We start from the raw sequence: 26,805 nt of genomic DNA, 5'->3' as shown, positions 1-26,805 counted from the left end.
GTCCTACAGTGAGTTAAATGCAATTTGAAAAGCCTTTTAGGGACCTGCAGACACCCCAAAATGTTTTGATTAATCATTAAACATTTGAGATTTTATTTCTGATTACTTCTTACCCACAATGCCTGCCCATCACTTCCAAAACGAATGTCCTTTGATGGCTGAAATCACATAAAGTAACTGAGGTTAGTTTTAAAATAGTTTATAGTAAACAAATACAGTATAAAATGTATTTACTGTTGATACAGTAACCAAATGACTCAACATGGAATATTTTACCCCAATACTTGGGACATATTTTTCAAATATTTTTCATATTTCACGTTTCAAATGTAATTATCCTTATAAACACAGAGTTAATAATACGGTTATTCTCCAGCCCACTGTCCTGTATACATAGGTTAATGGGGCGGGAAGCACCTCGCCATTGAAGGGGCATGAAAGGCCAAAAGGTTAGTTCCCAGGAAAAATGTTAAAAGCATACTGATTGGACAAGGCTTAGCCCAGTGTACCAGTCTCAGATATTATACAGGTGCCTGCACAACCTTGCACATCACAACAGCTGAACATGTTACAGTAGAAGAAGTCTCACCTGTCCTCAAAGGGTATTGCTAGTTTCATACATATTTATTATAATGCTAACTGAGCTGAATATACGTTTTATTTATAGTTGTAAAGTGATTTCTAAGCTCTGACCTCTGAGCAGTAGTCATGATGGCATCTACAACCTCGATGATTCTGTGGAGAGCAGAATCAGTTCCGATTGTCATGTCTGTACCACAGAAATCATTGTCGATGGATCCTACCATCCCCACGATGTGCAGGGCAGAATATTTTTGTACAGCCTCCTCATCGATCAGACCTGATGGGTAGATTACAGAACAGAAATGCTTTTTCATTATTATCTATTTAACAACCACTATTAGCTTTACAGCAGGACATTCACACAGAAATTTCCCCAAAATGAAGACACATGGCCATGAGATTGTTGGTCATCTGATTTAAAAACCATGGGCATTAACACATACTGTAACAGCCTCCAGTGTTCTGAGAAAGCTTACCACAATATATTAATGTGTGTCTGTGATAATCTGTGCTTATTCAAAGAGCATTTGTGAGGTCAGGCCTGGCATACAACTAACGCTTCAGTTCATCCAAATTTGTGCAGGCCACTGGAGTTCCTCCATAGAAAAGTTGTCAAATCCTGTCTTTTGAACATGCTTTGTGCACACTAACATTTCTTTCATAATAGATTTTATCAGTAGGGCCCTACTAAATTCACGGGGAAACTTTTCTGTGGTGTAGTGTGTGGACAATGTTTGAGAAGTGTGCTTCTCTACACACGTGATCATCTCTCTGTAGTCTGTGCTGCGCCTCAAAAGAACAAGCCAGTAAAGTATTATGCTCCCGATAGTTTGTCTATGTACAGTTTATTTCTAACTTTATAAACTCAGCAAACTCTGGTTATACTAGTACCACATCATAGTACAAATTAACCAGTTAAAATAAGGCACCTGAATGCTATAGGAATTAAAAACGTTAAATTGCTAATCACAAACCTTACATTTTGAATTTCACAGCAAATTGCATATTACATGGGAAACGGCTCATTTCATGGTCCGTGACACGTTTTTTTATGGCCATGAATTAGGTAGGGCCTTACATAGCTGGTACAATGCTGAGCTTTTCAGAACGCCCCTAGTTCAACCTCTACTCCCAGTAGAGTTCATTAGCTTAATCACTTACTAATAATAACCCTTCTACTGATGCACACATGAATTTCATCAGCAGAGACCCTAAAAAAACAAAAGCAGGTTATTATTCTAAATACAGACGCTCCGATCTTTAGTGTCATTAGCTGATGTTCTCAATATAGGAATGTGAGTTTTCCCAGTTTCTTTTAACGAATAATCAACTGCCATTAGTCAAATTACCCAACAAGCTTACAGCATCCAATTAAATATAACACACATCAATTAGGGTGCATTTGCATAATACGCAGCAAAACCGCTGAGCTGTTGTATTACACTTTACATTAGAACCATGGGATATTACGGGAAAATATGGCATGGGACGATGAGACCAGCTTTGATTTTAGAAAGCAATTCCACGTTTACTAATCATGGAGTTGTATGTTGTGGTTTGGTAGTTCAAAGATTTAATGTGTCCTTTGATTGAAACAATACAGCATTATGAACCCCTTCTCACATCTTCAATGATGACACCGCCAGATCTCGAAAATATTGCATCCAAACCTGCATGTGAATAAAGTATCAATGCTCTCAGTCAATATTGTACGTTGTTTTTAAGCTTGGCGGTCTGTGGCACCGCCAGCAAGTAGCAGTTTTGCTGTGTATCAAGTGAAAGGCTTAAACACTGTGGCAAGCATCAATAAGCGTCCAGCTTTGCAATTAATGAAGAATGAAGAATAAATAGTTTTATATCTACAGATCTTTATACTGTATTAAATATAAACAGTGTATTGTATTTAAGGTGGCAGTGATGTAGAACTGTAAGAATATCATAAACAATTTAAGTAGAAACAGTTCAGCATCAGAATGTAAATTTTATACAGAGAAGGTAGAAAAAAGTTCATTTCAAGCGCTAAATAAACATTCTAATCATAATAAATAGAAATGCGGTAACTGTATTAAGCTCCTCCTGACAATATTAGTGTGCTTATTATAAGATTATAAGATAAGATACTCCAACCACCCACGCACACACACACACACCACACACACAGACTCTCAAGTACCTACTCAAGTACATACCCTGCTGGACGAGTTCTGCCAGTAGACCACTCCACTCCTCCCTAAAGAGGTTGGCACCCGTTAGACTGCCATCACCACCAATGACGCACAGGTTGGTGATGCCACGCTGCACCAGGTTATGGGCAGCCTTCAGTCGACCCTCATGTGACCTGAACTCTTTACACCGTGCGCTTCCGATCACTGTGCCACCCTGGGGGAAACAAAAAAAGAATGAGTTTTTAAACTGTCTAAAAAGCACTGCAAAGAACATCAAAGCAAGTAGAAACATCTTAAAAGCAGACACATTCATCATATGAGATTATCATCAAATTTACACTTAATATTTTATTACATACAACTATAACCTATTTTAGCAGAAACAAAAAAAAAAGAAAGAAAAACAAACATACCAACGATATATTGACTCTATTTGACAACATTTGCCAAATTTTTTACAAGGGTAGTTGTAGCCTAGCGGTTAAGGTACTGGACTAGTAATCAAAATGTCGCTGGTTCAAGCCTCAACACTGCCAGGTTGTCACTGCAGGGCCCATGAACAAGGCCCTTAACCCTCAATTGCTTAGATAGTATACTGTCACGGTACTGTAAGTCACTTTGGATAAAAGCATCTGGTAAATGTAATGTGAATACAATTACCAGATTTTTTGAATGGGCAGGTTGTTTTGTGTGTGATGGGAAGTCTTTTTAAAGGTAGTTCTAAATGAAAGTATAATATTAAATAATACAGTGACGATTTTATTTCAACATGAATAAACACACTTTTTTTTCTTTTAAATAAAAGGTGACCTAGGCTGAGTAAGTAAAATAATTGGTATTAAAAGCCCTTCAAGGTGACATGTCCTTTGTGTGTTTGTGTGTGTCCCCTCCTGTCAATAGTATCACGTTAGATAAAACAATTAAACATAAATAAAAACACTTTTTTCAATTGAAAGGTGACTTAGGTTAAGTAAAATTAATGGAATTAATACAGTGCTGCATATATGCCAATGCCAGCACCCTTCAAGGTGACCTCTATGTGTGTGTGTGTGCCCTACTGTCAACAGAATAATGTTAGATAATACAATAATGTTTTATTTTAACATGAACAAAAGCATTTTCTTAAATGAAAGGTGATAGGTTGAGTATGTACAATTAATAGTATTATTACAGTGCTGCATTGAAGACAATGGCTCCTTTCAATGTGACATGTCCTCTGTGTGTGTGTGCCCTCATGTCAATAGTATAGTATTAGAGAACACATTGACATATTATTTAAACATAAACAAAAACTATTTTTGTCAAATGAAAGGTGACTTAGGTTAAGTAAAATTAATGGCATTAATAAGGCGATGTATTGAAGCCAATGGCTCCCTTTAAGGTGATCTCTGTGTCCTCTGTGTGTGTGTGTTCGTGCCCTCCTGCCAATAGTATAATAGTAGAGAACAGTGATGTTTTATTTAAACATAAACAAAAAACTTTTTTAAATTGAAATGTGACTTAGGTAGAGTAAAATGAATGCGGAGCTATATAGAAGACAATGGCTCCCTTCAAGGTGACATAACCTCTGTGTGTGTGTGTGTGTGTGTGTGTGTGCTCTCCAGCTTCTAATAACACTCACCACTTGCAGCATGCTGGAAACACTTTCCCATGTGGCCTCCTTTATGTTATCACCTCCATCCACCATCCCCTGATATCCCTGAGGGACACATAAATAAACACACACACACACACACACACACACACAATACACGCATTACTATTGCACCTGCTTTTTTATTAAAACTGACATTAACATGACACTATAACCATGATAGTAGGAGACACATAATAACATGGTATTTAACAAAGGACACAAGATGATCTGGGCTCTACATGCTGCTCTTGCCTGTGGAGAGGTGGGACAGGAATGTACGTGCATGATTGACCTTTAATGCCCTCAGGCTGCTTTATAAGCAGGACTAAAACTCTCCACACACACACACATGCACATACACTCAGTGATTATCTCTCCTTATTTATTTATTTAAAACTATAAGGATGAGAGATTTCAGAATTAATCACTATGGGCTGCCAATGTTAGCACAGAGGCCAAATGAATAGTACTAAAGAAGAAATAGAATCAACACAATCAATAATATGTGGACAGGTGTTCCTAATGAATGTCTATATTACAGTATAATACTAACAATTTTAGTAACAATTAGTGATTATTGATGTTGTTATTATTCATTCATTGTCTGTTTTACCACCACTTTATCGAGTCGTGGTCAGATTCACTGGACAAAAGGTAGGAACCACCCGGGACAGGTTGCCAGTCCATCACAGGGCAAACACAATCACACACAAACACACACACATTAATACCAAGGGGCTATTTAGTATCTCCAGTTAACCTGAGTGCATGTCTTTGGCCTGTGAGAGGAAACTGAAGTACCCGGAGGAAACCCACGCAGACCCAGACCGCTCCACTCCGGAATCAAATCCAGGACCTTCTTGCTGTGAGGTGACAGTGCTACCCACCGAGCCACCATGCTGCCTGATGTTGTTGTTGTTATTATTATCATTATTTTTATTATTATTGCTGTTATTATTGCTGTTGCACTGTTCTTATTGGCACTCGAGAGGTGCAGTGTTCTATTATTCCACTACCACTGAGATCTGGGTTCATATCTCGGTGGTGCTATCGGCTGAGTATCGATCTTTTTTTTAAGTTTACAACAAGAAGAATAAGGTTTGTGTTTGCATTATTTGGGAAATCAAGTATTTAGCTACTCAAAGATACTTAATGGCTTTAAAGGATCTCTGGGAGTTGTGTCTGTCAAGCAATTTTAATCACTGAACTGAGAGTAATACTGATTCTGTATGAAAATAAATAAATAATCCTGAAAGCTTTAAGACATTTTGCAGTCAGATCTACCGTTCAGAATTCTATTCATTCATCTTAGGTAAGTGAGTAATATGGGTGTAATTAGGTCTCAGTAATTGACTACATGGGGCTTACCTCACGAATGAAATAGACTTTGGCTCCCACATAGATTCCCATTCGCACCACAGCCCGCACCGCTGCATTCATTCCTGTTACACAGGAACAATTTACATTAACAAAGCATTTAAGGAAAGTCTCCACACATAAACAATTTACATTAACAAAGCTATTAAAAATATTAGGATAGTCTACTTATCCTACTCTAGCCGAAGAGTAGGATACTCTTTTTTTTCCATTTCTTTTTGTACTACCACTTTTTTCTGGTCTGGGTTGCAGTAGGTCTAGCTTGCCCAGAATTACTTGGCACAACACAGTAACGCACCTCATACTGGGTGCCAATCCATTACAGGGTCTTATGTCTGTATGTAGATGCCCAACCAGCCAGTATCACCACTTGGTATTCAAACCCTCGATCCCAGTGATCTTGTTGGTTTTTGTTTTATTAATTTAAAAGGCAGAAGTGACTCAAGCTTTTTGGATTTTGCCTGTGTGTGCGTGTGTACGTGTGTGTGGGAGAGAGGGGGAGACACACAGAGAAAGAGAGTGTGTCTGCGCTTACAGTTCCTCTCTTACTGCCTTGTTTGGTAAAATTAAGCTGAGCTCGTCCCATGCCTTTACGCTGCCTTACACCAGTCCAAGACTTGAAAAGAATTCAGCTTCTTTAACAACAGAACCCAGAAAAAGTGAGGAAAAAGTGCTAAGCTACAGTGGTGTGAAAAATAATTCTACTCATTCTGATTGAATCCATTATTGCTTATTTGCCACACTAAATAATATACAAATTTAAATGAGGTTATTTTTAAACTAAAAACAATTTCATTCATTTTACTCACTTGGGGAACAATGTTAACCCAACACCCTTTTAAATTTACTGTAACTTTGTTATCGGCTATGTCGCTATGTCTGAGGGCAAGCAGGCCTAAGGGATTCCATTATTGCGACCTCTGTTGGCTGGTCAATGGAGCCTGAACAGAGACGGGGAATAATTCAGATCAGTGCGTGACTCTCCGTACATAATACTGATCCCTGTGTGATCGAGAGGTTGACTTGGCTACACATGTTTGAGGAGTTGTGTGTTAGATACGGCCCTCCTCGGTCATGGTCGGGGTCTGCATCAGTAGAGGCGATACAAGGGGTTAATATGATGCTATTTAAGTGCTTTGGGACAATAATAGCTTAGTGTTGGGCTCCTGAGCAAGACCCTTAACCTTCTCGGCTTCAGAGGCAATGTGCAAACGCTGCACTCTGACCCCAGCTTAAAAACATTAAATTCCAATTTTATTGTGCAATGTATATGTACGGTATACATGAGCTATGAAAGCGTCCTATTGTGGTGAAGTTATGACTAATTCTGTAAAATTGAAGCTATTATGATATAAACTTGGATTTGTGTTTTGGGTCATGCTGCATAACTCATTTATGTCTAAGCTTCAGCTCATGGACAGATAACTAAATTCTGACTTCTAATTCACTGTCAATAATGACTAGTTCTGACACAATCATTCATCGCATTTTTCTCACATGCTTTTGTGGCATCCTGGATATATAGGCACTGAGCAAGTCAGCCTCTTGCTAGAGTCCTAGAGCCTTTTAGATGACTTTGTAGCCCTTCTACTTTTTTGTATTTTGGTGTATAAGTTTGTACCTACTGATATTAATAACATTTTGTTTCACAATATGGCTGAGGTATGACAATTATGCAATAAATATGCAGGGTGCAATCACTTTCTCATACCACTGATTATTACTGCTTATGCTTAAATCTGAAAGATATTAACCTCTACAACATTGCTTTGTAGTGTTTGACAAAGCCCCAAACAGTGAAACAGTAGATCATGTAGAAATGAGTAGAGGTACTAAGCAACATAGAAATACAACCCAAGACTACACAACAGGACTAAAACAGTTACAAATGCCTCATGTCATAAAAGTGACTCAATCATGACAATTCTGTTAATCCACTTATTATTACTATAAACAAACATGTTAAAGATTAACTGTTCTTCAAGACAATATGCATGGAACTGTGACTTGGAACTGGAACTATAATAGTAAACAACAAAGGCAGCCAGCTGCAAGAAAACATGTGAAGAGTCGTGTTACACTTAAACATGCAGATCTTTCCTGGACAGTCAAAAGTTTGTACAACCCCGGGTCAAATTTCATGTCCTGTTGATTGTTTACAAGAAACACATTTCTGTGCATTATTATGCAAAATTGTGTTTAAAAAGAAATTATACAAAATGTGGCATGTGCAAACTGTAAATTATTTTATTTGATCACTTTAAAATGTAAAATAAAATAAAAACTAATAATAATAATAATAATAATAATAAATATACATGTTAACCTCACACTGTTGAAAACTAACAATCAAAAAACAGTAACAAAAAATGGTACCTGACTAAAAAAAATTAAATGTGAATTTATTGATCTGCAAGAACCTTGTGATTTTATGACAGCATTCAAAAGTTAAGAAAACGGAATGTATGTATTTTCATTCTTCTAGGAAATCTATAATTGTATCAGAGCCTATTTGTTATGCACACCAGGTATTAACGATTACAAAGTCATATAAATATTTAGGAGTTTATTTGGATTCACATCTCGCATTTCTAATTTAACAAAAAAACTCAATAAGAAATTGTATGTCTATAAGAAAATTAGATCATATCTTACACATAGTGTTTCTTATATATATTTACATGCAGTGATTCTTTCAACGATTTTGTATTGTTTACCTGTTTGTTCCCTTACTACTAAGGAAATTATCAAACCAATTGTTAAACTCTATAATAGAGCTTACAAAATTCATACTAATCTGCCATTTTGGACTCATCACTGCATTGCTCTTACACATTCGAAGGCTCAAGCTATGAGATTTTATTTTCAGATTCAACATAGCAATTCTCCTTCATCATTGATTGATTTATTTCCAAGGTCTAATCAAAGGCAAGAACATATCACTATATCAGTCTCAAATGTACTTATCCCAGTTCCAGCCTACAAAAATAATTATGGTTACATATCATTCCTTTATACATACACCAAAGTCTGGAATGAGATTCCATATAATATAAGAATGAGTACATTTAGTGTACAGTTTAAACAAGTATATAAACAATATCTTATGGAAAGTTATATTTGTATATATACAAATATAACTTTGTTGTGTATTTGTACTGTATTTCATGTTGTAATGTTTTGTCATTTTGTTTGTTTTGGTGTTTATGTTTGTTCTGTGTTTCTTTTTTTGCTTTTTGTGCTGCAGAACAGGAACCTGCTGTAAACCAGTTTTTAAGTCAGGTCAGTTTAAATGTGGCATATTTTGCTTTAAATATATAACATACAGTATATTGCTTTAAATTTTCCTGTATAAATAAATAAAAAAAGAAAGAAATCCACAGCAGCGGAAGACAAATTAACTATGCTAAATTTTGCTCCAAACTAAAAACAAAAAATATATAATCATTTTAATGAAAAATGCATATTGAATTTTATTTCATAGCAGACTGTATTAAAATATTTTAAGTATTTAAATGTTAAAGTTTTGTTTAACTTATAATCATTAATTAAATAGCTTTTACCCATATTAACACATTATCTTTCCATTATTACCCATTTTTGTGTCTCTTATTTGTTACTTTGTTTATTTCTGTTATTTTGGCCACTACTTTTATTTTTCCACTACCCTTTTATTTGTGGCCTTTTACCCCTAGTATTGTTTTACATTTGTTAGGCATCTTGCATACTGGGTTCATTTTCAATTCTTGCATGTGAAGGGATAAACCTGGCACCTAAGTGGTGAGGCGCAACCCTGCCCTCTAGAATTATTCAAAAAAGCAGCCAATCAGTATACTGTTAGTGTCCTAGTAAACTTTCCTTAATGTACCTGACTGTGTTTGCTGTTTTAGGAATTCTGGTAAAAATTTGTTTCAGAGCTTTGCACACTGATTTAGAGATTCTTCAAAAGAGTCGTCATGGAGTCTCAACAAGTGAGAACTTATACAGCAACATTATCAAACCCTAACAATGTTCAAATGAACTTGAGTGACCTGAGTCTGCCTAGCTAACTGTAACTGTATAGAAGCCACAAGGCTATGATTAAGTACTGACAGATAGTTGGCTAGCTATATTTGACTGTAGGCTGTCAGGAATAATGTGGTACTTTGATTGAACTGTAAAAGAGTGAAACAGGTGCTTCTGGATTTAAAGAGACAAAAAAAACATAACACATAGATTTTCCACTTACCTTGAACACTAAAAATATATAGTGATGGGGAATCATGTATTCAACCACTGTTCATTTCATTTTCTTGTTTTACCACTGCTTTATCTTGGTAAAGATTGTGGAGTGTCCAGCTTTCCCAAAATCACTGTACATTACAAGAACACACCCCAGACAGAACACCAATCCATCAAATGCCCCCCATTAAACATAGTCAATCATGTCGGTAGGTAGACCCCTGACGTACTGACAGAGCAGCTGAGCATTTGAACCCTGAAGCCCAGCGATAGTGGGCATAGATTCTGATTTTTCATTTTATTTTATTTTTTTTATCTACTTTATTCCAGACCGGGTTCCAGATTTTTGGGAAACACAACACAGGAATACCCTGGACAGTGTTCCAATCCATTGTGGGGCTTTAAGTCTGGGCTTTGGCTGGGCCACTCCAGTGTTGATATGACTGTATGCTTCTTGTTATAGTTTAACGTTATAGTAATGTTGCCAGGTAAACTGTAACCCCAGTCTGAGTTTGTGTGCATTCTAGATTCATGTCTCTGGGAAGCTCCCCCATATCATGATGCTGCCACCACCACATTTCACAGCAGAGATGGTATTAGCCAGGTGATGTGCGGTGCATGTTGTTACATTTCTAAGATTTTTACAGAGTCCTTTATTTAACATTGCTTTCATCTGCTGATTTATGGAGTGCTTGTGGGGTAGAAATAGATGACCATACAATAGGTCCTCTTTCAAAGCATTTTAGAGTAACTATAAGACAAATTTGGAAGGGCGGCCAACTTTATCAGGGTTCAAGGTTTTGCAAATTTTTCAAAATCAGATATGTCCTTGTCCTGATCTTTGACTTGACACAATTTGATTGACAGGCAGATCCACAAATAGTGCCTTAAACTTCATGGCTTGTCCTACAGTCCCAGATATGTGCCTTTACAAAACATGTTCAATACATTCAAACTGCAACAGGTGAACTCCAGTAAAGTTCTAGACACATCTCAAGAATCATTAAAGCAAACAGTATGTACCTGGCGACATTTTAGTGTACCAAAGCAAATGTGACTACAAGATTTATTTTTGATTTTTAACTTATTTAAGAAACTCTAAAAACATGTTATGACCTGGTTAATAGTTTGGGTAATTAAGTGTAGATTGATAAGTAAAAATAGCAATTATATCCATGCAAAACCAAAGTGCACAAAAAGTCAAAGGGTCTACATACTTTCTAAATCTAAATTTTAAATGAATTATGGATTTAAAGTAGATATTTGTATTAAACGTGAATTTAAAAAAAGTGGTTAAATACTTATTTCCCCACACACTGTAAATATCAGAACCTCATATATTGGATTAAATACTGATTTCAAAAACTAAAATAATATACTAAAATAAAAATATATACACCGATACTCCTCGTTTCTACACTCACTGTCCATTTTATCAGTTTCACTTACCATATAGAAGCACTTTGTAGTTCTACAATTACTGACTGTAGTCCATCTGTTTCTATACATACTTTTTTAGCCTGCTTTCACCCTGTTCTTCAATGGTCAGGACCACTACAGAGTAGGTATTATTTAGGTGGTGGATCATTCTCAGCACTGCAGTGACACTGACATGGTGGTGGTGTGTTAGTGTGTGTTGTGCTGGTATGAGTGGATAAGACACAGCAGCGCTGCTGGAGTTTTTACATACTGTCCACTCTATTAGACACTCCTACCTAGTTGGTCCACCTTGTAGAGGTAAAGTCAGAGACGATCGCTCATCTATTGCTGCTGTTTGAGTTGGTCATCTTCTAGACCATCATCAGTGGTCATAGGACGCTGCCCACGAAGTGCTTTTAATTGGATGTTTTTGGTTGGTGGACTATTCTCAGTCCAGCAGTGACAGTGAGGTGTTTAAAAACTCATACCAGCACAACACACACTAACACACCACCACCATGTCAGTGTCACTACGGTGCTGAGAATGATCCACCACCCAAATAATACCTGCTCTGTAGTGGTCCTGGGAGAGTCCTGACCATTAAAGAACAGCATGAAAGGGGGCTAAAAAAGTATGCAGAGAAACAGATGGACTACAGTCAGTAATTGTAGAACTACAAAGTGCTTCTATATGGTAAGTGGAGCTGATAAAATGGACAGTGAGTGTAGAAACAAGGAGGTGGTTTAATGTTATGGTTGGTCGGTGTATGTTTATAAATATAAATAAAGTAAATTGTATATTCAAAACTTTATACTTCCTTTAAATAGTTAATTGTCCTGTGGACCACTCAATTTTCTGAAGAAGTAAGTGTGTGATTCTTATAGTTATTATTATTATTATTATTATTATTATTATCTACTGTTGTCCTGAGCAGCAGACACTTTTGGTCCTGTGATGATTATATATGCAGTTTGCTCAATGCTAATGGTGATGACAAGTCTTTACCGTGCTTTTGAAGCATTGCCGCTCCAGTACAGAACTACAGAAGCAAAATGTATAACCAGACACTGTGTTAGCAATTTGTGAGAGGAGTAGTGAATTTGTGTAAATTTGATTTTCCCTGAGCCAGCCTTTTAATTAAACTAATGGCATGCTTTATAGTATCAAACTGTCAGCACCTGTTTGTTATACAGGACCACACAAAGAGACAGGCTTCAAGATTAGTCATCAGTCTAAGGTAGCAAATCATTTGGCCTCATACCCAGTACTGTTCCTGCTGGTGACTGGTCATCTGTCTTCTGTTGTTTTATTATTTTATAGCTGTATTTTTTTTATCCTGGACTTGGATCCTTTATTGTGAATTATTTACAGATTGATAAATATTTAGTTACAGTGGAAGGATTATGTATACTTGTAAGGGACATGCTATGCTATTGTAGTTTTGAGATTCTAAGCATTTCAGTATAGTTTACCATGTCAGATGCTGCAAATACAGGATGTTAAAAGTTCACTGTGTTCTCAGTGCAAATCCCAAGCCCAAACAAAAAAGACGTTGTGTCAGGAAGGGCATCTGGTATATAACTGTGTCAAGTAAGGCATGCAAACCAGAATGATCAGTTGTTATAACCCTTAATACAGGGACAGCCAAAAGAGAAAAAAAAGGTTTATTTATTTACATTATCCACTTCATACTTGTCTGTCCAAACATTGTATTTAAATTTCTTACAGACGACTGAAGGAGAAAATCAAACCCAGGTTCCCAGATGACACCAACTGTGTCACAGTATGTAATGAATTCTTAATTTCTTCTACTTCATTCATTCAATTTTTATGTTTTTATACCCTGGATCCCAACGGTAGTGGGCTACCATCATTTACTGCTGTGCCACCTGAGCGCCTGATTTTAAATGATTTCTAGGGTGGCACGGTGGCTCGGTGGGTAGCACTGTCACCTCACAGCAAGAAGGTCCTGGGTTTGAATTCCCGGTTTCATCGATCTGGGTCCTTCCTGTGTGGAGTTTACATGTTCTCCCTGTGTCTGTGTGGGTTTCCTCTTGGCGCTCCCACAGTCCCTCCCACAGTCCAACGACATGCAAGTGAGGTAAATTGGAGATACAAAATTGTCCATGACTGTGTTTGACATAAAAGACTTGAACTGATGAATCTTGTATAAGCATTAAGTACCTGTCCTGTCATGAATGTAACCAAAGTGTGTAAAACATGATGTTAAAATCCTAATTAATTAATAAACTCATTTCTTATTAAGAGCCATTATTGATCGTAAAGACTGAACCTTTGGTGGATCCCCCTTTTAAAATACTGTAAATTTTCGCGCTTATTTTGCCTGTCTCAACTTTTTGGAGTGTGTTGCAGGCATCAAATTCTGCCTGTTGGAAACGTTGGAATATTTTTTTGTACTTTTGTCAGTTAAATAAAGATTCAAGTGATTAACACATCAGAGATTCTTGTTTTTTATTGCATTTCACAAAATGTCAAAACTTTTGTGGAAAGGGGGTTTGTATTTTTGTTAACATTATTCCCATATGGATAGTGTTTCTCCAGAATAGTCTCCTGTTTGGGTCTTCCTAAAAGCTCATTAAGAACAAGGATTCATTATTTCTCTTACTGTGTTCATTCATTTTGTTGCTGGTTACCCTCTTCCTTTTACCTTAAACTTTTCCAAGCAAATGGTCTTTTCTAATAAACTGGTAAGAGAGCTTCAGTTTGGTTATCTGTCCTTTAAGAGAAAAGTTTGGTGTAATATGGTGAAGGATCCATTTATTTGTCTTCTCAAAAATCCTTCGCCAGCACCAAAGTTCAAAGCCATCAAAATTTTTTTTCCTATCCCACTGTTGGGGACCGTGGTAGCCTAGTGGGTAGAGCTTTGGGCTATCAACCGGAAGATTGGCGGTTCAAATCCAGGCTCTGCTATGCAGCCACTGTTGGGTCCTTGAGCAAGGCCCTTAACCCTGTCTGCTCCAGGGGCGCCGTACGATGGCTGACCCTGCGCTCTGACCCCAGCTTCCAAACAAGCTGGGATATGCGAAGAAAGAATTTCATTGTACTGTACACCTGTATATTGGGCCAGTGATAGCTCAGTGGTTAAGGTACTGGACTAGTAAACAGAAGGTTGCCAGTTCAAGCCCCGCCACCACCAAGTTGCCACTTTTGGGTCCCTGAGTAAGGCCCTTAACCCTAAATTGCTCATTGTGTAAGTCGCTTTGGATAAAAGCGTCTGCTAAATGCTGAAAATGTAAATGTATATTAAAGCAATAAGCCACGAGAGGCCGTGCGTTACTGTGATTTTAGCACGGGGATGACATTTTTGGCACGACGCGAAGCGGAGTGCTTAAAACTTCTTTCCCCGTGCTAAAATCATAGCAGTAACGCACGGTCTCGAGTGGCTTATTGCTTTTATAAAACGGCGGTCAACATAAAATATAATAAATACAACAATGTTTAATTCATAAATGTATTTATTGTGTATAAACTTACAATAAAGCATTCTTCCGCGACGCCAGGTAGTTCGATTAACAGTGTTGCTAGGCAACATGAGGGCGAAAATAACATTAACTTTTTCTTTTCAGTGGCGTATTAATATGGAATGATGTGAGGTGGTCATAGGTGTGCGTTTATCGAGGATTTTACAACGGCTTCGAACGCGGCTCAGCCAATCAGATTTTAGGACCGGAACTATCCGTTTTATAAATGACAAATAAAGTATATCTTCTTCTTCTTTATTGTCTAGCTTACCTCAGAGAATAACACAGCCAGTATGATTAAGGTAAAGTATTCGAGTTTATAAAGTATTAAACTGGCTCGCATATCTAGTAGAAGCACAAGGTCATGCTAAGATTAGTCTGCATGATATTAAACTAATTCCATTTGTTGGATGATGTGAACTTGGTAATAAACTTAAGCACATTAAAACTCTCAGAAGCATCAAAGTAAGGATGGCGAGTTTAAACACAGTAGCACACACTGCCCAAATATTTAGAAACTGGTAAAGACTCGATCGCATACTGCAACACAGTCTTGTCTGAAAAATCACACAAGGTTGGCAAATGATGCAACATAAACCTCTTATCTACGTTATTCAGCTACGATGTACGGTATAAACCCGATGACTTAATAGAATCGAGTCCTCCTCAATGTTTAAGAGGAAATGGGAGGGTATTTCTCACCGCAGGCTGACGTGCACTGACTCGCGTGCCTCTTGTAAAAAAAGAAAAGCACATGACTGGGCATTTCCACCATTCACTGTTGCCAGGTTGGGGGGATTTTAACTGGCTATTTATTATTTTGAGGATAAAAGTGGGAAAAAAGAGTCTTGCAGTTAAAGATAAACAGTAATACTTATTCATTTGTTGCCTGTTTTACCACCAGTACTGTTATTTTACACAATCAAAGGAAGGAAAATCTGCAATAATGTAAACACTGTGAAGTCTTGCGCAATAGTTTGGGCACAACAGTCACTTCCCCTTCCAGTTCAACATTAGAAAGTAGATTTAATACAGTCTGTAGCAAATGGTTAATTACAAGTGCTAACTAAACATGTTCACATCATAAAAACTAAAGATGCAGCCTATATATTAAAGCAGTGGTCCCCAATCACCGGGCCGGTCCGTGGGCTATTTATTACCAGGCCGCACAGAAAGAATGAATAATTAGAGATCGCTAGAAAAGCAGTTTTCACTGCTTCTATTTCGGGTGTTATTGTCTTATTGTCACCCCTAGGTGGGAGCAGCATCTCTTTGCAGCGAAAAAAAGCTTATTTTACATCGTTTGTGAGCAATATTATTAAATCATCCCTTCCCCAGTGAAATTATATATATATTTTTTTTATTATCTATTTTTTCCCAACTTTTATCCCCATTCTAATCGTGTCCAATTACCCTGATTGTGTCCTCTATACTGATTCGACCCTTTTGCCGCTGACTGAGGATGCCACTCAACTGACTTGCACTCCGGCACGCAATCAGTAAAGCCTGCATTTTGCACAAGCCGAGTTCATACATCGAGAGACGCTGCGCACGGAGGGTCACACCCCCCTCAATGTTATTCCTCAGCCCTGTGCAGGCGCCGTCAGTCAACCAGCAGGGGCCGCAGTTGTACCAGTTATGAGGACCTATGCTCCGACTCTACCTCTAAGCCCCTGAACAACAGCCAAACGTTGTTCATACTGCCGCCCAACCCTGTCGGAAAGGTAGAGCTGAGTTTCGCTACGATGCATATAGAAACCCGACTCTGGTGCGCTAGCGTACTTTACCGCTGCGCCACCTGAGCGGCTTGTGAAATTATATCTTGTATGAAACCGGTCCGTGGTGCAAAAAAGATTGGGAAACGCTGTATTAAAGCACTTTAGACTACATTAGTGTGTTCAATATAGAGGCCTATAATATCTGACAAGCAGAGTTTTACATACTGAAGTAGGAGGCCAAATCTACACATATTTTTGTCACAAATATATAAATATTAAACATACACACAGATCCACATAAACAAAGGTAAACATGTAGTCAGATTCCATACTGAGGCTAAACAGCTTCAGGTTTGTAATTTTAATGTGTGATTGATCCAGCAATCATGACTTCTAAGTGTTGGAACGATGGAACAGCTGGTGCTGCACACTGAGGGTGAGTCTCAAATCAGCAGTGTAAACTCTCACTGTAGCGCCACTCTCAGTTTCAATCAACTAACTAGAGATGTACCGATCGGGGTTTTTGGCACCGATTCCAATCTCCGATCTCCTTTCAGGGATATCGGCCGATAGCCGATTCCGATGGGGGGGCGAGGGGGGATTTAGCAGTAAATAAACTTAGAAAAAGCCTCACAGTGAAGATGAACCGGAGCAGCGCGCACGCGTTTGTGTGTGTGCCTTTAGAAGAGACGCTTTGTTCACAGTATCGCTATAAGTGAGTCGATTCGTTTTATGTGAAGCGTAAGTTTCTCTTCTCAGTTATCTCTCCGTGTTTACTGTTATTAATTAAATGTCGTGGTTTTAAATAAACACCAGCTACTACAGAACATTTTGTGTGACTCTCACATTAAAAAGCTTCATTAAACTGCTATTACCACAGATCTGTAACCGACTCAGACTCGTTCCGTCTAAGGAGCTAAAAGTTTTCTAAAAGTTCAGCAGATGATCCTGAACTAACAAATTTGGTAATGAATAAACTTTTGCCTCTGATTGGCTCTGTAACGTCTTCTGTTCTCATCTACATCACAAGTAAGAACCGCTTACGATTTACCAAAGTGAACCAGGAGTTTATATAACGTGCTGATAGAATCGACTCAGATGTGACCGGGTTGAATTATCTTTTTAAAGTAAATATTACAATCAGCAAAATTACATCGTCTGTATGATGCACAACGTTAATGATGTTATTTTAGGGCATGAAGAGCTTTCACGATGGTTTCTGTATGATGGTTGATGAATGGTGATGTGATGGTTGGTGCTTCGTAGCTCAAAGTCTGGATCAATCCACTGAGCTGTTAAGCTTAACATGGTCTTTATATATCACACGATCGGATCGGCTACTTTTAGGAAATATCGGCCGATCGACGATAGCATATTTTGATTAAAAATCGGCCGATACCGATTCATAGCCGATCGATCGTTCCATCTCTACAACTAACCGACAAAACTTTTTGTCGGTTATTTATTAGCCAGTTGATCATTAACATCCTCAAATAAACCAAGAACACCCACAAGAAAAAAGGAGTAGAAAATAATATCAGCTTAAAATTCCATATTCTAAAAATGCTGTTGAGAAGAAGCATCACGTGCACTTTATCTCCAATATGTTTCCTGTTTTTTTTTGTTTTGTTGTTCGTGTTTAATAATCCCTATTTAGATACAATCCTGAAATTCAATATATAACGTGTAAAGGGGTGGGTCATGACTTGCCACTGAAGCTTCAGGTGTAGCCCCGCACCTGCAAAAATTGAAAATGAACCCAACATGCAGGATGCTTAACCAAGGTATGTGAATACTGTGGCTAAAAAGCCACAAACAAACAAATAATGGGGAAATGAGCTGCAATGCCCCTCCTTTCCCAACTAGAACCCGCTCCAAAAGGTGCTGTCACGCCTCCTTTGGAATAGCTCGCTAATCCAGGGCTCTTCTTTCGGGATGGCTGAAAAGTGCCACAGGTTCGCTGGAAAAAAATTTAATAAATAGTGCTGGCATCTTGCTTCAGTGGAAAACCGGACCAGACCAAGCCCGGCATCATGGTTCCATGAAAGAGCAAGTTGGAAAAGCTATGATAAACACTTACACCTTGAGCAAATTAATCATCTGCACCTCTGCCAGTCAGATCTGGCAAGGCAGAAATACATGATTCTGTAACTAAGCCCTGCTGCTAATCTCAATGTCAGGTAAGCAAGTTACAATAATGAACCAGTATGCTCAGCATTAACTTTACACCCAACATAAACATTTATAAATGAAATAAGATTGAGGTAGAATGCTTCCGCCCCACCTAGTTGCTACTTGATTAATAAACTACTGATAATTTGCAGATGCTGATTGGTTGGGATGGAAACCTGTAAACACACAGGGGATCTGACCAAGTACCAGTGATGAAGTAAACAAGTCTGGTAAGTATTAAAACAGCATGCCCTAGACACTGAAATTGGAGGACGTTTCGTACCGCAAAATTTGTGCAGTGACTATAGAAGTGTGGTGCCCCATTTTGGGTTGCCAGCTTGGAATAAAACTCACATATATACACTACTAAAGGAAAATGCCAAATTGTTGCATTACAACCCGTTTTTTCCACTATCATAAATCGTGTAGTACAGTGGAAAATTATGCTATCCCACTACCCCTGGGATCAAGGGTTCAAATCCCCAAGTGCAAATGGCTCGTCATGGGCCTAAATACAGACATGTTTGGTTATGTCAGGGGGGAGGGGATGTGTACTGGCATCCTGTCCAGGACATATTGTTTCTGACCTTGCCAAATGACAAGGTCATTTATACTTTTTTTTAATAAATAAAACATCTTTTCAACTCATCATTTTTACCCTACCCAGCATCCCATATATAATTATATGTGGAACTACAGGTCATGCCTCAAGCAAGGTCATTATTTTAATGGTTAAATAGACTAAGCAAATTGCATCAAAGAGTTTAAATAGTTCACAAGCACAAAACAATGTTAAAACACTTTGATGACGTGAAGACCTTTTGAAAAAAATCTTCTGTGGACTGATTAGACAAATAATGGATCAGACACGGGTCCTATTACATTTGGAGAGCATCACACCAGAATCCAAACACGGTGTGAGTAGTGTGATGATGCAGAGATGCTTTCTTGATGTATGTGATTTGTCTTTTTCACTGCACTGTACGTTTTGATCATATACACATATAAAAAGAACCATAGCAGAAATGACTGCAATTGGCAAATGGGAATATTAAAGCACTGAAATAGAATGGAGTCCTGTGCAAGGTATTCCTGCTTTGCACCCAGGTGGAACAGGACCCACTGTGACCCTGGACAGGGTCGAGCCTTAGAAAGAAAGAAAGAAAGAAAGAAAGAAAGAAAGAAAGAAAGAAAGAAAGAAAGAAAGAAAGAAAGAAAGAAAGAAAGAAAGAAAGAAAGAAAGAAAGAAAGAAAGAAAGAAAGAAAGAAAGAAAGAAAGAAAGAAAGAAAGAAAGAAAGAAAGAAAGAAAGAAAGAAAGAAAGAAAGAAAGAAAGAAAGAACTGGCAACCCAGATGCCTATGCCTAGCATAGCAGCATAGGTAACTGCCAATAGTCACGTAGACTATGATGTCTAATGATGTCACTGCCTCTGTGTCAGTAATAAACACTTATGTTATGTTTAGGTATGCAAATTAACAGAAAAATACCATAGTACTAAAATGACTTTCTGTTTTAGGATTGCATTGAGAAGAAAACAGATGAAAAACCGAAATGTTTTAGTCAGAAGAAGTACCTAGAAAGCTGCATCCTACCTAGAGTACTAGCTAGTATTTCTAAGTAGTATGCCAAGGGTTTATGGATTACAATAGGGACGATATGTGATGCATACTAATACCAGAGAACATACTGTTTAGTACGCTAGCATGCAGGGATGTTCGCGACTCTGCAATGCGGTAAATTCGGTTGCCTTATCCGTGTGTATGTATGCATGCTTTATAATGCAACACTTGAAACAGTTTCTACTGTTCTACACCAGAGTTCACTAAGCTAAACGATACCGAACGGCACATCGCATTTAAATCAGTATTGCTGTGTAGCTAAAGCAATAGACATGTTAATGAACATTGCACTGAAGAATGAAGAATTCGGCTTTACTCAGGGTACTTCTACCTGTCTGTTAACCTAGCCGTAGCTTACCAGGTTAAACATGCCACGAATGCCATTTCTTATTACATTACATCGTAGGAGAAGCATTTTTTCAGGTCTACATGTTGTACCCAAGCACTATTTCAACTGTATCAAAGCTGTCATTACGGCAGTGCATTTTGTTCGCCCTCTACGACGTTAATACAATGTCACCAAACTGGCTGCATCCCAAAAAAGGCTCTCACTATTTATCAAGTGCACTAGGTACGCCGTAGAATCGCCTTATTCCACACCCTGCTTAGTGCGCTGTTGTAGGCATTAAGGATTCAAATTGAAATACAACCCAATTCACGGTACCTTGAGCATCTCCTCCGCTCGTCAACACAGCTATGGCTTTTTCAGCTCCTGACAGATTCTCAAAAAACTTCTTGTTGTCCGGCCGCGACATTTTTCTTCTTTAGATAAATGTGCCTAAAAACGAAACGGATAAAACTGATGCCGTCTGAGGGACACTGAACGCCCCTTTCCTGCCTTAACACGTCCGCTTCTGCACGTCCGCTAAGCGAGCCGACGCTCATTAGCATAACAAACCGTGATAGACTGCCCATCGTCCAATAGGATGCTAGATCGCGTGTGACGTTTACATTTGTCGATAAACCGTAGCCAGACCGTAGCTATAGAAATGTGCGATGTGGGCTGGGTAAAGCGGTAAGCCGTGATTAAATGTTCTGGCTTGCAGGTACTTATCAACGTCTAGTGGTGCAACACACACCATACTGATTATGGTATTCTGTGTTTGAGATAGTATAGTTGTAACTGGAAGGCTGCTGGTTCAAGCCCCACCACTGCCAGGTTGCCACTGTTGTGTCCTTGAGCAATACTCAAAGGCAGAGTTGTAAGTCACTTCTGCTAAAGGTCCTAAATACAGTGGTACCTTGAAACTCGACCTCAATTGGTTCTGGGAGTGGCGTTGACTTTAAATGGCGTTGAGTTTCAAGGTATTTTTTCCCACAAGGATGTATGGGAAACCTACGGAGCCCCTAAGGTGACATCCCCTGAAAAAAAAATAACGCGTGGCCACGACTTATTAACGCGTTCCCACGCCTTAGTAACGCGTGGCCACGACTTACTTAACGCGTTCCCACGCCTTAGTAACGCGTGGCCACGACTTACTTAACGCGTTCCCACGCCTTAATAACGCGTGGCCACGACTTAGTAAGGAGTGGGAATGAGATCGTGGCCACGACTTAAAAAGGTTGAAACAGTTGAATATTGTTTACTCTCTTTACTTTCTTGACTATCGTGTCAATAAACAGAATGGATGATTAAAGCATTGTACTTGCTTACTTTATATTTATTACATCTACAACAGTAGCGAACATTAACGTGTGTATAAACATTACTATGACAACCCGCATACATCTGTGTGTGCGTAACAGTTCCGTACTGAAACATAAAACCATCACACGTTCCATACATTAACACATATTGTTAGGGGAAACAGTTGAATATGGTGAGATAATCTGTTACACCCAGGAGGGAGACTGCATATTACATCAAGGCTCCAAAACAAACGATCTACAGCTAACAATATGTGTTAATGTATGGAACGTGTGATGGTTTTATGTTTCAGTACGGAACTGTTACGCACACACAGATGTATGCGGGTTGTCATAGTAATGTTTATACACACGTTAATGTTCGCTACTGTTGTAGATGTAATAAATATAAAGTAAGCAAGTACAATGCTTTAATCATCCATTCTGTTTATTGACACGATAGTCAAGAAAGTAAAGAGAGTAAACAATATTCAACTGTTTCAACCTTTTGAAGTCGTGGCCACGATCTCATTCCCACTCCTTACTAAGTCGTGGCCACGCGTTATTAAGGCGTGGGAACGCGTTACTAAGTCGTGGCCACGCGTTATTAAGGCGTGGGAACGCGTTACTAAGTCGTGGCCACGCGTTATTAAGGCGTGGGAACGCGTTAAGTAAGTCGTGGCCACGCGTTAGTAAGGCGTGGGAACGCGTTATTTTTTTTTCAGGGGATGTCACCTTAGGGGCTCCGTAGAAACCTGTTAATGCGTTCCATAGACTAATGTAAAATAATGTGGTTGTTTTTGACACGTATACACTGAAAATAACACGAGTATAATGTAAAAACACTGAAATACATCTTAAAAAAACAGTTAAAAATCAATATAAAAATACAATTAAACCTGCATTTTCTTTTACTTCTTTATTGTTTCCTTATGCTTCTTAATCGTGAAGATGCTTGATCTTGGAATACCGTATTCCATTCAGTAAAGGTGCGTTCACATGAGCACATTTCCGCTTTTTCGCTTTTTTCCATGTTAAGTTTTGTGACAGTGCACAAAACTTAACGTGACTTATTGTACTAACACAACAAGCGAGGAATTTCATTAGTGGAGAGAACTTATGAGCAGCGTTTGATAAGCATTTTAGACTCGGAAAAGCTGACTCTCACAATTTCTCAGAACCCTGAGATATAACACAAGTTTAAAAGTGAAACACTGATGAAAATCCAGGTAAACACAGATACATGTGGATGCTCTCAGAGTGAATTCCACACAAATGCAGATTCGTCTCATATGCACACTTTGATGACGCTTCACTGCACCACTCAAGCCGAGCACTGAACAAAACGGCTGTTCATTGTTAGTTTGAAAATAGGCTGAACACGTCAAATTTAAGTGAAACGTTGAGTTTAATGGTACAAATGTCTCCACGAAGTGCAGCTAGATTCAAAGATTTCGAGTTGAGGGGACGTCAAGTTACAAGGTCCCACTGTACTGTATATATAAAATGTGTTTGTTTGCAATGTAAAACCATCCCAAACATGCAAAGTACATTTGTAATTACATTGTACTGCACTGATTATGCTTCAAGATGCATCCAGCAAGAAACAAATTGAAATCTAATTGTATTTGCATCCTAGCCATGTGCTGGTTGGTTGTTTTTGCTCTGTATTAACATGAGGTCACTGTGCTCTGTACAGTGTGGCAAGTGCTAGTTTTCATACTGTTGACCTTTTTCTTTCTGTTTTACACTCACTGACCACCTTATTAGACTCACCTTCTTTGTTCATGCATACAGTGGCCATAAAATGAGATGCAGCTTTAAAGAGGTGTGGTTTTTGAGTAAACAGTAATTGACTGGCCTGTTTGTTGCTGTTTACACTACCGTCCAATTCATCCATTAATTAAAGGAGACATTCTCACTACTGCAATGCCATTAACCGATGTTCTGGTATGAGTGTGTCAGGTGCACCTGTTCTGTTTACTTTTTTAACACCTTAATAACAATTTATGTACGATAATAGAACTCCGACCAAAAATATTAGGCTATAGCATAATGCAATCAAACACAGGCCTCTTATAAAACACTAGGTTGGGTATTAGCACACAGGTATGTGTGCCTCATGAAGTGTAAACAGTGTTGTTAGGATTCTTTTTATCTTTCTACCTTGGCTGTGGGAGGTCTGTGTTCACAGCTGTTGCACAACTGCTCTGCTCTGCTCCTCGGCTTTGTGTGGCTACGTTCACAGCTGTTGAACTGCTCTGCTCCTCGGCTTTGTGTGGTGCATTCACCGCTCTGCACACTGATGATTTGCTGAGGACCTCTTTTCTATTTCTGTTGGTTAATCCTGTGTATGAATTTCTCCTTCTTAATAATACAGCTATGCCTTGGCATAATGCAGTTATGCCTTGGCATTGCTGATAGCTGTCCCAGTTTTCCCCTGCCTTTTACATTATCCTTACTGGTCCCCGGCTAGTCCAAGATTTTTGTTCTGTACTCCTACTGAGCTACATAGGTTCAATAACTCCAACTGTCATGCTAAAGCGACTACAATAAATGCATGTTAAACAGTTGTATTGTCCTGACATCGTTATGGCCACTCAGGCTCGAGACAATACCACAAAAGATCTCTCCACTACTTTGAAGGCACTGATATACACTCATTCTGGACTTCATCTAGCACAGTGGTCCCCAACCTTTTTTGCACCACGGACGGGTTTCATATAAGATATAATTTCACTGATTTAAAATAAAATAACTATAGAATGGCAAATCAGTGTGAATCCTGCGCAACGAGACGCTGTGGACCTAGTGGTGATTGGAGCCAACAACAGTTTTAGAAATTTAATTGCTCTTGTAGCGATCTCTATTTTTTTATTTATCTTTCTGTGCGGCCCGGTAATAAATGTCCCACGGACTGGTACCGGTCTGCGGCCCGGTGTATGGGGACCACTGATCTAACAGTTGTTAATAATGTATGTCATACAACCGATCTGTGTACCTGCACTCATTGTCTCCTACTTCTCCTGGCACCTTATTTGCGCTCTTGAACGTTCACTTACTTTTAAACAAATCACCTGTGCTTCAAGAGTTTATACTACATAATACAATTATCATGCTTTTCTTAAACACTCACTCACTTACTTACTGTCTTAACCGCTTATCCAATTAGGGTCGTGGGGGGGGGGGGGGGGGGGGGTGCTGGAGCCTATCCCAGCTTTTCAATGGGCGCAAGGCACATAGTAACACCCTGGACAGGGCACCAGTCCATCGCAGGGCAGACACACATACACACGCACACACATACACACACCCATTCTCCTATAGGGCAATTTAGTGTCTCTAATTAACCTGACTGCATGTTTTTGGACTGTGGGAGGAAACCAGAGCTCCCGGAGGAAACTCACGCAGACACAGGGAGAACATGCAAACTCCGCACAGAAAGGACCCGGACCGCCCCGCCTGGGGATCGAACCCAGGACCTTCTTGCTGTGAGGCGACAGTGCTACCCACCGAGCCACCATGCCGTGCTGTCTTCTCAAACAAAATCTGGCAATAAGCTGGTGACTTTTTTGTTTTAAACCAGACAACTCTTACTATTTTCAATAGCTAAATCAACATCTTCTAAAAGAATGATGGAAATTTCCTTCCATAAGATTTTCTGTTGACGCTCTTTTTTTCTAGCCAGCCTGTTTCTACTGTTTTTCCTATTGGTTCTGCTACCTCTTCTCTTTAAAACCATACCATTATGCTCAATGACTTGTTCAATTTGATAGCCCCTTGGAAATCTAAAACTGTTACCTTTGTCATTTCCTCTCCCGGTATACCAGCACTATGAAGGAAACAGGTCACCGGTTTGAAAAGCTAACAAAGCAAAGGAAAACAAAGCTGTCTGTTCATAAGGAGGCTTAGAAACAACACCTATCAGCTTACAAAGATTCCTTGCATACAGCTAACTGAGCCTCATCAACAGTGCCAATACAGTGCCAACTCCTGCTCTCTGCAATTAATTTTTGTCTCTCTTTGAATTATCCTTGATCTTTCTTACATTGCACATATAACTACTTATAAAACTTGATCTTTTTCCGACAACCTTAACTAAAGCTTGTCTTTTTGTCCTAGTCCCTCATCTCACAATTCATGTCAATAAATCAAATTAGAACTTTACTGTGCGAAAAAGAAGCCCTATGTTAACCATGTCCAGAAGCAGTGTCGAGTTTTCTGGGCTCATAGGCATCTGGGATGGACCATCGCAAAAATGCAACAGTGACAATCCCATTTTGTTGCACACCTTAAGACAAGAAAAGATTAGGACAGAAAGATTAGGACATAAAACACTTTATCGCTTGTTGTGGTAAATGTTTTACCATCCCAACTGTTTTTGGGTTACAGGACAAAACACAGAAATGTATATTAACAAATGAAATGAACTTGAAATATAAAATATCTTTGTTTTTTTATTTGTTTATTTTTTATTTTGCATTTTCCATACTGTTCTAACTTCTTCTGATTTAGGGTTGTATATTGTGTAATATGTTGAAAGCAAAATGATGTAACAACAGTCAGTGACAAGCAAAATCATCAACCCATTGAGGCCTGGATTCAAAATGACATTTAAATAAAAAATTATATACAGTATAATAATTACATAAATAAATCACAGGTTAATTTCATTGGCATTAATTTTATCATTACAACCCATGATGTAAATCAATAGTGTATATGGCCCCCATGTGCCTTTTCCGTAAAAATTTGGGCATGCTCCTAATGAGATGGCAGATGGTGT

At 38.6% G+C, this 26,805-nt stretch overlaps 1 protein-coding gene across 5 annotated transcripts in view; it reads right to left on the bottom strand.

Moving 5' to 3' along the window:
- Positions 1–21,277, bottom strand: part of pfkpa (phosphofructokinase, platelet a) — a 65,260-nt gene extending 43,983 nt beyond the window's left edge. For 3 of the 5 annotated variants that reach the window (XM_062991147.1, XM_062991150.1, XM_062991146.1), the window contains exons 1-6: positions 21,058–21,277; positions 5,752–5,825; positions 4,369–4,446; positions 2,772–2,961; positions 694–859; positions 114–158 (exon numbers count right to left, since the gene is read on the bottom strand). In XM_062991147.1, the coding sequence (XP_062847217.1) occupies positions 114–158; positions 694–859; positions 2,772–2,961; positions 4,369–4,446; positions 5,752–5,825; positions 21,058–21,148 (644 nt within the window). In that variant the 5' untranslated portion in view covers positions 21,149–21,277. The remainder of the gene's footprint in view (positions 1–113; positions 159–693; positions 860–2,771; positions 2,962–4,368; positions 4,447–5,751; positions 5,826–21,057) is intronic. The other 2 variants (XM_062991145.1, XM_062991148.1) reach the window with 1 other exon arrangement.
- Positions 21,278–26,805: the final 5,528 nt, after the last annotated feature.

Source organism: Trichomycterus rosablanca, chromosome 3 (genome assembly GCF_030014385.1).
Source record: "Trichomycterus rosablanca isolate fTriRos1 chromosome 3, fTriRos1.hap1, whole genome shotgun sequence".
NCBI lineage: Eukaryota > Metazoa > Chordata > Actinopteri > Siluriformes > Trichomycteridae > Trichomycterus > Trichomycterus rosablanca.
The sequence above is the reverse complement of the archived record's forward strand: the minus strand, read 5'-3'. Positions and strand labels throughout refer to the sequence as shown.